At 41.1% G+C, this 13,743-nt stretch overlaps 1 protein-coding gene across 3 annotated transcripts in view; it reads left to right on the forward strand.

Annotated features, from left to right (window-relative positions):
• The window catches only part of ascc3 (activating signal cointegrator 1 complex subunit 3), a 96,002-nt gene that overhangs the window by 62,140 nt on the left and 20,119 nt on the right, over positions 1 to 13,743 (forward strand). For all 3 annotated transcript variants that reach the window (XM_044034208.1, XM_044034211.1, XM_044034210.1), the window contains exons 15-29: positions 1,847 to 2,038; positions 2,832 to 3,056; positions 3,326 to 3,445; positions 3,801 to 3,965; positions 4,321 to 4,407; positions 4,638 to 4,814; positions 6,561 to 6,786; positions 7,098 to 7,252; positions 8,285 to 8,383; positions 8,485 to 8,653; positions 9,202 to 9,422; positions 10,069 to 10,154; positions 11,135 to 11,301; positions 11,520 to 11,665; positions 13,567 to 13,687. In XM_044034208.1, the coding sequence (XP_043890143.1) occupies positions 1,847 to 2,038; positions 2,832 to 3,056; positions 3,326 to 3,445; positions 3,801 to 3,965; positions 4,321 to 4,407; positions 4,638 to 4,814; positions 6,561 to 6,786; positions 7,098 to 7,252; positions 8,285 to 8,383; positions 8,485 to 8,653; positions 9,202 to 9,422; positions 10,069 to 10,154; positions 11,135 to 11,301; positions 11,520 to 11,665; positions 13,567 to 13,687 (2,356 nt within the window). The remainder of the gene's footprint in view (positions 1 to 1,846; positions 2,039 to 2,831; positions 3,057 to 3,325; positions 3,446 to 3,800; positions 3,966 to 4,320; positions 4,408 to 4,637; positions 4,815 to 6,560; positions 6,787 to 7,097; positions 7,253 to 8,284; positions 8,384 to 8,484; positions 8,654 to 9,201; positions 9,423 to 10,068; positions 10,155 to 11,134; positions 11,302 to 11,519; positions 11,666 to 13,566; positions 13,688 to 13,743) is intronic.

Raw genomic sequence — 13,743 nt, forward strand, 5'->3', positions numbered from 1 at the left:
TTAAACAAATTGATTTATACATAATTATGTCATCAGACTGCGTCTACAACAAGTGGTAATCCGTCAATTACCACAAAAATTTAATTCATACTGAATCTAAAAATGAAATTAGCACCACTCACATGTAGGAATTTAGAAACAGTTCAGTTGCTTAAACCAGCATTAGTGCGTCCAACGTCATGCCACATGCCAAACGATTGTGTGTTGATACAATTGCTGTTAAATACATAGATAGCATGTGTATACTGTGCATGTCCTCAAAAATGAATGCAATGGGTGTGCATCAAGCATCTATCAAATGAATAACGGGGACAGTTAAGTTTGATCATCTTCCTTTTGGTCTGCAGTGACCTCATGGTAAGAGAGTTCAATTTCTGTGACGTGCCCCCTTTGTTGAATACTCCCAGTCACACAATCGGTGCATAGCAAACATTTGCACAAATACACTCGTCTCCACAAATGTCCGATTAAAGAGCAAAGCAAATTTCTGGAACTTGAGTGAGTCTGAGTGAGTATCTGCTCTGTCATGAGCAAAGTTCAAAGTAATGATATGAACCATAAAACCTCATTGTGTGCATTTTTGTGACTTGGTTTAGAAGTAGTTTTAGGAAGCAATAACAAAAAATTGCTTTACCCTTGTCAGCAAATCAGGTGCTGCACTGGACTGATTTGGTGAGGGAGGGAGCTGTGCTGGAAGGCAAACCCTCACCTGTAATGATCCAGTCATGAGCTTTGCGCTGTGCTAGAGAGAATGAGATTGCATATACCAGCACATGAAATGAGTTTTCTCTGTAGGTTGGCTGAGCTCAGCTACAGAGACGGGATAAGTAGCTCAGAGCGGAGCTGTGATTGCACTGAAAGGAGTCAGTTGAGGGAGTTCTAATCTATCTGATTAGGATTCCTCCTCCCATCTGTTGGAGATCTTACTGGCATGTCTAACTGGCAGGAGACCCTGGGGTGTACCCAGAACAATGCCAGAGAGATTGTGCATCTCGACTGGCTTGGCACTGCCTCAACACCCTACCTCACATTGGTGGAAAACATTGTCTTACATCGTCTGACACTAAAGTAACTTGTCCAATAGAAATCATATCAATTTAAAAGGCTATACTACAACCAACAGCAATTGGTTTGTAAGAGAATAGAGGTTTCAGGCACTTTTTCCATTCCACTTTCCAGACTCACCATGGCCACATTTATATGTAATCTATGATATGAACCTTTCTTTTAAATAAACCAAATTATTGTACAGCAGTAGCTCTGTTGTAGAGTTGGGTCCCAGTGCTTCTCCTTCATCCACAAGGTTTGCATCTAAATCCAGACAATCGGTGTGTGTGTGTGAGGCAGGCAGCTGCTGGCAGTAATGGGCTTTCTCTTTTTGTGGTGGAGAGGCCTGCTGGGTGCTGACCTCCATTTAGATGCCCAGAGAGAAAGATAAAGCCTTGTGATGATGACTTCCCTGAAGTTCAGCCAGGTCCTAGCCCTGCTGTCAGTCACCAGCACATATCTCAATCTGACTGACTGTGTGTGGTCTTCAAGCTGCAGATACTGCAGGCAGTGTGTAAGAATCCAACCTAATATTCTGGTAATACATTGTGTGTTGGGATTCATGTCAACTCTACACGTGTCTAATGCACAATGCTTATTAATGGATGTCCTTTCTGTTGGTGTTAATCTGGGGGAAGATAACAGCAATAATGACCCAGGTCCTCAGTCAGCCTGTTTCTCTACAATTAATATTGAATCTGGGCGTACGTCCAACTTTTCACAACCACATACACGCACACACACACACACACACAGTTTTCTTCCCTTTTTGTGAAATCAAACCTCTCTTATCGTTTAGATCCAGCGCTCCAGAAACAAGCAGATGAAGGAAATGTTCCCAGAAGGCTTTGGGATCCATCATGCTGGCATGCTGCGATCTGACCGCAGTCTGATGGAGAGTATGTTCTCCAAAGGCCATCTCAAGGTTCTGGTCAGCACTGCCACGCTGGCCTGGGGAGTGAACCTGCCGGCACATGCAGTTATCATCAAGGTCTTAAATTTTTCTTTTTCTTATTATTTTATTTTTTTTCTCTCTTGGGCTAAGCTTGCAACTCATCTAGAATCGCTGTATTACACTTTAAGGGAAGGCCAAATGTTTTATGTTTCTGTTGCATCAGTTCCTTAGACATAAATGTCTTCACTGGAGCAAACACATTTGATAGGAAAGAGCTTTAAATAATTTGGTTTCCACTGGGGATTAAATCTTCAAAAACAAAAACTGCCTCATAATGTTTTGTATTTTCATTATTTTAAAAAGGTTCAGCAATTTTCCTGGCTGGTCACTGTAGTTTAACAAGCGTTACTTAAATGGAAGAAAATGACTCAACAAGCTGCAGTTTTACATTTTTATATGAGTGTGTTAATCAGATTTGGCACACTGGTGCACTTTTATCAACTATCAATCTTTATTTATGTCGCATCGTATACCACAATCAGCAAACTTATCGACAAATAAAACAAAAACTGACAAAACAATTAACAAATATCAGCAATCTGCATAGATAGTCAGATAGATTTTAAAGCTGCAATGTGTAACTTTTAAATGTAAACAAATGTAATGATACATTCAAACCACATTAAATGAATGGGGTGTAGCAACACGAGAGCTTTGAATTATGCTGGATGTTTTTATTCGACGTTAATGATCATCACATTTGTCTCTAGATTATTTAAAATACTGTATACTTATCTTTTGGTTTGTAAGAAAGTGTTTATTTACTCGAATCAATGCTGCTTTTTTTTATGCAAACTGAATCCACTTCTGTCCTTTGTGTCTAAAACAGGGAACTCAGATCTACGATGCGAAGCGCGGCACCCTCGTGGATCTTGGTATCCTGGATGTCATGCAGATTTTCGGGCGTGCAGGTCGCCCCCAGTTTGACAAGTATGGCGAAGGCACCATCATCACCACCCATGAAAAGCTGAGTCACTACCTCACCCTGCTGACTCAGCAGAACCCCATTGAGAGTCAGTTTCTGGACAGTCTGGCTGACAACCTAAACGCTGAGGTCAGTCTTCACTCGTTTTGCATTTCAGTTGAATGTGATTGTGATCTGAAATCTGACTGATTTAACTGGCGCAAGTATCAGAATGTTGAGACTGTTGGAAACAGTTTATGACAAAAAGCTTTACCTACTTTACTGTTTGTATTTTGTCCAAACTAATGAGGAGCATTTTTCTGTTGATGCTGCATTTCCATAAGTGTCCACTAGATGGTGGCAAAGACCATTGATATTCCTGACTGGGGCGGGTTTGTTTCTTTTCTCTCCTGATACAGGTTGCTTTGGGGACAGTCACCAATGTAGAAGAGGCAGTAAAGTGGCTGAGTTATACGTACTTCTATGTTCGCATGCGGGCCAACCCACTGGTATATGGCATCAACCACAAGGCTTATCAGGTTAAAAAAGAAATGTTATCTCTTATTCTGCTATTTATGTTCTCTCAGGAGTACCTGAGATATCAGTATGTTGATAATTAAAATGGCCACGAAAACGGTCAAATCAAACCACCTGCAAAGTATACTTAAAGAAAGTGTGTCCTTAATCCTGAAGATTGATGTAGTAAAAAGGTAGTGAATAATTAATTTAAGCATTTTTCATTTTCTTGCTTAACAATATACTGAGTTTAAAAAACAACGTGTAGAGATGACAAAAACCAGGCCATCATACCAGGTCTCAAGGAATGTATGGAAGATTCTTTGTACATTAATGTTTGGTCTGATACAAATTCAAATATTGTAATAATTGTTTCAGATGGATCCCTCTTTGGAGCTGTACAGGAAGGAGCTGGTGTTGGAGGCTGGCAGGAAGTTGGATAAGGCCCGGATGATCCGCTTTGAGGAGCGCACTGGCTACTTTGCCTCCACTGATATGGGCAGGACCGCCAGCCACTTTTACATTAGATACAACACCATAGAGGTAGACTCACATCTGCATCAGTCTAGAGTTAGACGCAAGTAACCCCTCGAAAGACAAATACTGTTTGTGTTGGACCGTCTGTCTTTCAGAGAAACTCTGAATAAGACATGTTTCCAAGTGATTTCATAACCAGTGTCTGAAACAAAAAAAACAAAGGTGATAAGGAAATATACAAAAAGGCTAATTACTTCAATTGCCATTGTAACAATATTTCAGGGAGCAGATAGTGTATCTTGTCCTGTATTATTGTAATCTTCACTACAAATAAAACTTGTATGTGTGTGTGTTTTAGTCACTAATTTGACTGAGTGTTATTTAATTTTCTTCTTATATTTGTTCCCCTTCATCCCTAAAGACGTTCAATGAGCTTTTCGACTCTCAGAAGACAGAAGCCGATATCCTCAGTATTGTGTCCAAGGCCGAGGAGTTTGATCAGTTAAAGGTGAGTAGGTCATCTTGCACGCAGAACATTAAAGTTCTGAAGGTCACAGCTTAAGTAAAGCCCTATAATTTGTATTTTGCAGTCTAAATGACCTAAAATGTTGATTATAAGCATGGAATCCCCCACAAGTCTACGTGAGAGGCACTCAGTCTATTATTTGAATTTCCTCTACATTTACACTAAACCCTGTCTGATGTTGGTGAAATTATGTTCATGATTTGTGGTTGTAGGTTCGCGAGGAGGAGCTGGAGGAGCTGGAGCAGTTGCTGTACGACAACTGTCACCTGCCCGCTGCAGGCGGCGTAGAGAACGGCTACGGCAAGGTCAACATTCTGCTGCAGACGTACATTGGCCGAGGGGAGGTCGACAGCTTCTCGCTCATCTCGGACCTGTCGTATGTGGCACAGGTGAGGAAGAGGATTGTAAAAACAACGCTTCACTTTGTGTGTGTACATTAAATCAAATAGGGAGTGGCAGTCACATAATTTTCTTCGTAGGCTGCCAACAGCCGCTATGAGTCAAAATGATGGATATGGCCGTGGGTGCTATAAATGAAGGACATATGATAACAAATGTGACTAGAATCAGTTTTTGAAACAGATGGCCGTTTGTTAGGTACTTCACTGGCAACAGACTACATCTTGTTAGATATAGAGCAGTTCATTTCCTTGTTAAAAACAGGACACCACACTGACTCATCACTGACCGTCTTCCATGTGAAAGTCTAGATATACTCTAGAACATAATGTAGCAACACATGTTTGAGTTTGCTCCTGGATTTGTAATACTAAATGACGGTATACAGTACAATCCAGACAGATAGATGGATAGAAATAAAGACATAAAACAATAGAAATAAAACAATCTTTTCACCTTGTCCCTCACTCTACTGGTATACAGTTTTCACAGTAAAATAAACAGTTTTACTGTTCCAAAGTCAACCCCCCCTTAACCAACCCATCTCTACAGTGTACATACTCCTTCCTTATCCTCCTAAGTGATGTTAATAATTTCCTCAGGAATTAATTTTTCCACAATAAGTACTTCTGTTACATGAACATGCCTTTTAAGCTGGCTTATTATAACAGAGCACCGGCTCAGAGGAGATGTACTTGTGTCCTTCTTGGTGTCTCCTGCTGCATCTTTACATATTTAATATTGAAAAAATTCCTGGAACTGCTAGAGATATGACAGTTGTCTGCTGCCTCTTTAATATAACACATTTAAAGAACTGGTGAAGCAGTGAGCTTAACCTGTAAGTGCTAAAAGTAACTTGTCAATGCTCTCTGGGTGACAAAATTTGAACCTCAATCACCAAATCTGTCATTTCTTCACTTCACTACCTAATGAGCAGCTGGAGGATGTCTCCGTGAATGAATTCTGAGACGCTGAGAAGTTAGAGGAATTGATGCTGAAGCAGCTGGAACTCAACTGGAGTGTTTGACAGTTGGTCTCCTGTGTTTCCTGGTAGTTCGGTTGTAGCAGTTATTGCAGTGAAAGGCAGCATTTCAATATGAGCAAGGATTAACTGGGTCTATTTTCATGGTGCATTTCTCTTCTCTGGATTCAGATTTCTCAGTCTCACTCAGCTGTCATCACAGCCCTATTTGAATTAACTCTAATAATAATAATAATAATAATAAGTTCAGACATCACTAGAAAATCAGATCACATCAGCACCCGACTGAATTAATCATAGCTTGGGCAGATTTGAGCAATCTATCAGCGAGTAACTCTGCCGTTGGACCTCTCCTCCAGAACTCACACGAGTAATCCATCAGTGCACAGCTGTGGCCAACCTGGATGTCGGGAGCTTCTTGTGATCTCATGTGATTGATCCATAGTATTGCGCATGTTCTAAGTGTCTTCTGTTGCAGGGAAAACAACTTACTTGTGTGACTTTTCCCTCATATTTACCATCAACCATCTCGTGTATATACATTAACAGTGATATTGTTCTGAGATGGAATTGTTTGTCTTTCTGTGATTAGCTGCTGACCTGTCCAGGGTGTATGTACCTGGCATGTCACCCAGTGTTTGCTGGGATTGGCTTCGGCTCACTCGTGACCCTCAGAGTATAAATGTGAAGAATCAATGAACAGATGAAGGAGTTCCATCATCATCCTGAATTTCTTTTTTTATCCTCCTGTCAGAATGCTGCTCGGATCGTCAGGGCTTTGTTTGAGATTGCTCTGAGGAAGCGGTGGCCGGCCATGACCTACCGACTTCTCACCCTCTGTAAGGTGATCGACAAGCGACTGTGGAACTTTGCCCACCCTCTTCGCCAGTTCCCCAGCTTGAGTCATATTGTGCTGAACCGCCTGGAAGAGAAGAAGCTCACTGTGGACAAACTGAAGGAAATGAGAAAGGATGAGATCGGTAAACATACGTGAATCCTAGCATCACCATTGTTTATGTATGTTATATCAGTGCATCCTAAATGTTCAGACACTAGCTTGAGCTTGTCCTCAACAGAAGACTGTACTGTACTTAAAGAAATGTCATACTTTTGTAAAGAAAATGCACCATGTTTACAAAAATGCTCCCTATAGGGTCATGTACACCCAGCATTAGCACTGGGACATGTTCTTTTTAAGCTATTGTCAATTATTCCAAACACTCCCCCAGCAGACGTTTCACATTAAAAGGCTGCCCTTGGATCGGATTTGATCGACCTGTGTTGTTCTCAGGTCACATGCTGCACCATGTCAACGTCGGCTTGGCGGTCAAACAATGCGTCCATCAGATTCCTTCAATCACGATGGAGGCCAGTATTCAGCCGATCACGCGCACCGTCCTGCGTATCCGCCTCCTTGTGACGCCGGACTTTCGCTGGAATGATCAGGTGAACATAGACGATGTACAGTGAATAGTCACATGTGACCACATGCTTCTGTTTGTATCTCATTTTATCCAAAAACAACATTAGATAATAACAGTATGTTTCACAGTTATAGTCTCTGTAAATGTTGGCAGCTCCTATTTTAGAAAATGTAGTCAAAAGCCATTTGTTTGTTGTTATATGACCTAAAATATAGTATTTACAGTAGAAAAGCAGGTTATTAAGGTCCAAGCACCAAGTGGTACAAAGGCAGTATTGGTTTTCACTTAAATTCAACTTCATGGGTGCACCTTCTCAGTGTGAAAGCAGAGCTTTTCAATCCAACTTGTTATTCCTGTAGCCACTGAATCTCCGTCTGTCCTGGAGAGCCAGAACACCTCCAGACCTCACAAGCAGGTGGGCAGACAGAGCCGACCAGGGGTGGATCACGGGAGGCTTATTGCAGAGTTCATCCCAGAATCCGAGCAGAATAGGAAACTTATTCTTGTAGGCTGTTTATGAAGATGGATGTTTATGTCCAATTAGTGATGCGTGCTCCAATCTTGGGACAGTGGTAATAAAATACTAGCTGGCTTAGCTCTGATCCGGCTGCAGAGCCAGGACACATGTACAGACATATGAGCTGCCTTCCTGATGGCACCCAGGAAACAAAACACTGACCATTACACTCATTCAGTTGGAGTGTCTAATTGACAGTGTGTGTTTTAATATCGGAAATTCCAAATGGCGTGGTGGGAATAGGAAGATGAGGCATTGTTGTCTCTTGTGCCAAATGCAGACACACCCACAGAAAACACAATGATGTGGCTTTTTGGTATTTATTTCGACTGAAGCCTTACTTAGCTTAATATCTAACAGCTATCACTGATCCACAGTGTTTGCTCAGGGACATGGGTCTCTCCGTTTCTTTTCTTTCTTCAAAAATGTTCTCCTCTCTGCTCATCATGTTTGCTAGTTCACATTTAGGGTCAATTTAGAGTCTACAGTGAACATAACTATTTATACTGTATTTACAACTTTCTCTCTGTGGTTCAGGTCCATGGGTCAGTGGGGGAGCCATGGTGGTTATGGGTAGAGGATCCTATCAACGATCACATCTACCACTCTGAGTACTTCCTGCTGCAGAAGAAACAGGTTTGTTTTTGTTTTGTTCAACTTTGAGCTTACTTTTGATGAGGGTAGCACTGTGATTAAAGTGTACTATTGTACATATGTTGTCCTCTCTCTCTCTCCAGGTGGTGACAGGAGAGCCTCAGCACATAGTGTTCACCATCCCCATCTTTGAGCCCTTGCCCTCACAGTACTACATCAAGGCCGTGTCTGACCGTTGGCTTGGAGCTGAATCTGTTTGCATCATCAACTTTCAGAGCCTCATCTTACCAGAGAGACACCCTCCACACACTGGTACACACACTTCACACTTCGACACATCATTTATGTACTTTTAAATCTAAATCTACTACTGAATCTGTTTGCCTATTGAAGTAATGTCAACTGTTGGTGGACTTAAGCTTTCTGTCTAATGTCTATTCCACTTTATACAATTAATACTTTACTGAATTAAAAACTAAAAAAAAAATAAAAAAGATATTGCATTTGAAATCACAAGTATTTCCTTTAAGTGCAATTTTAATGTATCTGGCTTGATTGGATTAATAATCCTGCATAAATAATTTCATTGTTGCAGCTGGTTAAGATTGAGATCCTAAAAATGAATCAACCTGTTACTGCGTCTTTTTCTATTAGACATTTTTAGTGTTAGTTATACTTTAGCAATGATTTTTGAATATTGAGTTGGAATGTCAAGCATTTAGACATGATTAAATGTATGATTTTTTTTCATTGGTCACAGAAGAATTTATTTGTTTTGGATGCAGTTAACATTTGGTGCCACATACTCATTTTTCCATGAGTTTAATCTTCTCCCCTTTTCATCTCCTTCTCCATCTCAGAGCTGCTGGACCTGCAGCCGCTGCCGATAACAGCTCTGGGTAACCCCCAGTATGAGAGCCTGTATAAGTTCACCCATTACAACCCAATCCAGACGCAGATCTTCCACACACTGTATCACACCGACACAAACGTCCTGCTGGGGGCGCCAACAGGCTCTGGAAAAACCATTGCAGCGGAGATGGCTATGTTCCGAGTCTTCAACAAATATCCAACTGCTAAGGTCAGACGAGCCAGCTCCATCTGTGTTATACTTCTGAGATATGAAGGATTACACTGACTTGTTGCTGACTTGGATGTTTGTCCAATTTTGTATTAAGTTGTGTTCAGGGCCAGAAATAAGACCATACATTGTAATTGTGTGGAAAATGTTACATTTAGTCAAACACTGTAAGATTTGTACATTCATGTACTTGGATTTAAATGTTTGATTACATCCATGTGGAAAAATCCATGTGTATAATGCCACTAATTCAGATCATGTGCAAATAATGTGTGTTAATGCTGAACCTTTGACTGTGAAGCTTTAAAAGTGATCAATATGTTAGTACTTTTTTGTGGTTTCTGTCAGGAGTGACAGATAACGACAAGATAACAGTGATTTGTAATCAGTCCGGCACTGCTTTGTCATAATATATTCATTTATTTTGGTTTTTGAACATATTTGCCATTCATTTAACATTCTTCAATTATTGTTTATCTTGTATGGACCCACTTGTTCGTCTTTACAAATGTTGCAATGTAATTGCAATTGTAATTGAATATATTCAAAATTCAAATATATATAGTAGTATTCATAATCACACCAGAATGTTTTCTTAATTATTTGGAAATCCCTTAAGCTTCTTTTTTTTTTGCTGTTTGTGCAGGTGGTATACATCGCACCTCTGAAAGCTCTGGTTAGAGAGAGAATTGAGGACTGGAAGATCAGAATTGAGGAAAAACTGGGAAGGAAGTAAGTGAAAAACGAGGCCACTGTGCTTCCACCAAATGGGATCGTCACTGTCACAGGTTCATAGGCTCTTCGGGGGACCTGGGCCTTTCCATCAAACCAGATTCACAGAAGCTGTGTTGTTTGCCCTGAATTACAGCCAACCCCTTTTTTTCTGCTGTTACACATTAAACCATTGGCAGAACTAATGTAGCACAATCTCAAGCACACCACTCTCTGGTTTTGATTATGAAGAAATTAAAAACTTCAAAGCAAATTATTTCCATTTGTCCTCATTATGAGGTTTCCGACCGTCTTGATTACAGCTGATGGTAGAATTTATGAGAATTTATGGAGCCTCTCATAAAAATTGTCATTATTATGGAGTAATATAATCAGCTTTTACTTGGGAGTGGATCCCTCTGGAATTCCTTGCTTTTTGCTTTGTTGCAAAGTACCGGCATAATTTGTGAATTATCTGTAGGTCTGGTTGGGTTTTGAGAATCTTATGTATTTAATTATATCATTACAATGATGGCTGCGACTTAAAAAAAAATGAAGAAACCATGAAGATGATAATGAAGATTTTCCTTTCATACAATTTTGTGTGGGCCACACGGTGGTGTAGTGGTTAGCACTCTCGCCTTGCAGTGACAAGACCCGGGTTCGAGCCCCGGTTGGAACAATGGCCTTTCTGCATGGAGTTTGCATGTTCTCCCCGTGTGTGCGTGGGTTCTCTCCGGGTTCTCCGGCTTCCTCCCACTTTCCAAAAACATGCAATGTGGGGAGTAGGTGAATTGGACATTGATCAAAGGGGTGAGTGTGAGAGTCAATGGCTGTTTGTCTCTATCTGTGTGTGGCCCTGCGATGGACTGGCGAACTGTCGCCCGATGTAGCTGAGATTGGCACAGCACCCCCCGCAACCCTCTGGTGGAGGATAAAGCGGTTCGATGATGACTGACTGACTGACTGACAATTTTGTGTGTGTGTGTGTGTGTTTGTAGAGTGGTGGAACTGACTGGTGACGTGACCCCGGATATGAAATCCATCGCACAGGCCGACCTCATCGTCACCACTCCAGAGAAATGGGATGGAGTGAGCAGAAGCTGGCAGAATCGAAGCTACGTTCAGAAAGTAGCCATTCTCATCATAGACGAGATTCACCTTCTGGGTAACAGTCCACTACAAACCTGTATTAAAATAGAATATAGACCTATTAAACATGTACTTTAACTTATTTCACTGACAGCACATTATCTTAATGTGCAATTAATCATTTTTGCATTTCATAATATCAGTTTCCCTCTCAGATTGAAGTAAAAATGTGTTACACTGTAAAAACTGCGTCTGTTCCACAAACATTCTGATTGGACCTGTGTCTGTTTACAGGTGAAGACAGAGGTCCTGTGTTGGAGGTCATTGTGTCCAGGACCAACTTCATCTCCTCTCACACCTCTAAGTCTGTGCGAGTAGTCGGTCTGTCCACAGCTCTGGCCAATGCTAGGGACCTCGCTGACTGGCTGGGAATTGGACAGGTCTGTATTCACCCTGGCAAGAAATGTAGTCTTGCTTGAAATATTTGAGCATTATAATGTCTATTTGTTTTGTTTTTTAAGGCTTCAGTTTGTTCTTTGTAACCTTCTGACCTTGCGTGTTTTGGCCTTAAGGGAGGCATCATGTTCATAAGCTCCCTGGCTTCAGGAATTGTCAGATTGGCTTCGTGTACCGAGAGCAATGCTGCTTTCAAGCTGTCCAGAAACTACAATTTGTGTCCAACTCCATTGTTTTGTGGTCCTTATGTTGTCTCCCTCTTTGTATCTGATCAAATGTATATTATAATAATCATGACAACTACGATAAACGGATCGCTGTGCTCAAGTCGTAGTTTTTCCCTCCTATAATTGTGGACAGTCTGTAATTGGATGTCATGCTGATGTTTTAATGTAGCAATATACAAGGACGAGTTGGCTCATCGACTTGAAGCAGACCGATGCATCAAAATGCAGCTAACTTAAATAATTGTAAGAACAAAACTGTTACTTTACACACTTAAATGAAGGATTGTGTATGTCAATGTTGAAAAATGCATCAAAGAAGAGTTCTAAAGACCATTCTTAACATCATATGTTAGTAATTGCTTTCTTCTTCCAGGATTTGCCGTAAGGATTAAAGCTTTCTAAATTCAGTGACTCAAACACATGTTAACAATGAGTTAAAGAGTTGGACATTATTTTTATTTCCTTTTTTTCTCTGCTGCAAAGTCAAAGTTGTAAAGCTTTTCCAGCCCAGACTGTCCGCTTGTACACATTTTAATATCCGAATCAGAATTCAAATCCAATTTTGGTGAACACAGACATCAACTGTAGATGATGAACCTTCTCCATGACCTTCCTGCACTGCACTCCTCAGAACAACTTGTACTTATTTCAACGTACACATATACATACATAGTATTGATGTTGCACGCATCCGATATCCAGATGTGTTGTGTGCTTTTCTTTCAAACACTCAATCACGACTTGTGTGTGTGTGTGTGTGTGTGTGAAATGAAATCACACCAGCACACTTGAAAGGGAATCCTTCCAAATGTGGCACAAATGTTCACTTGGACCCATCGATTAACTGCTTAAATTTTGGTTGTGAAAGATCAAACCTCAAGGTCACGGTGGCCTCACAAAACATGTCTTGGCCTCTTGAACATTAAATTCCTTTTAAGTCGGCATGCACATGTTATCTGAGTCGAGGAAAAAAATGTGTAGACTGAAACTGCAGGGGCATGCAACTGATGATTAGTTTCTACCGAAAGAGAATTTGGACACATACACACAACATCAAAGTAGATCACTAAGTCTCCACAAAAAGCTTAAATAATGATTACGTTCTCAGTTAATTTGTTGCCTTTTGAGACAATGCTACTGGTCATAATGTCTTGAAATTCTCATAATATCTCTCAACAACATCATCTCGGAATATTTAAAGAACATTTATTTGTGCTTTGCTGCCACAGCTGTAGAAGGATCGTGCTGGCAAACCGGACTGCCTGGCATCCCTCTGTAAATCTAAGTGGCCAGCTGCTTCTCAGGGCCTGAGCTGCTACATTTGTAGATCCACAATCAATTAGCCAGGGTTTTAAGATGACTGTGGTCATGCAGCAGCCCTCCACACAACTCATAACAAATATGTAATGCACCATGTACAGCACAGTGGGCTCAGTTCTGCTCTTTTTACACCTAATAGAACCAATAAATGTAGCAGACACATCAAAGGTTAAAAAAGAGCACAGCCGAGTCCAGCAGTGATGTGCTGCTCTGTGCTTCACCGACAGTTCACATTACAGCCAGATGGGGCTTCGTGTTGCCAGCTGCTCACATTAAATCTCCTCTCCTCTTTTGTCTTTGTCTAACCCCCCCCCACCCCCCACCCCTGCGTGTAACAGGTGGGTTTGTTTAACTTCCGTCCGTCTGTTCGCCCCGTACCGCTGGAAGTTCACATCCAGGGTTTCCCAGGACAACACTACTGCCCCCGCATGGCCAGCATGAACAAGCCCACCTTCCAAGGTACGGCTCCACGTCCACACGAACACATGGTTTACACGCTCAGACAGGTTTGGATC

Source organism: Solea senegalensis, linkage group LG9, assembly GCF_019176455.1.
Source record: "Solea senegalensis isolate Sse05_10M linkage group LG9, IFAPA_SoseM_1, whole genome shotgun sequence".
Classification (NCBI taxonomy): domain Eukaryota; kingdom Metazoa; phylum Chordata; class Actinopteri; order Pleuronectiformes; family Soleidae; genus Solea; species Solea senegalensis.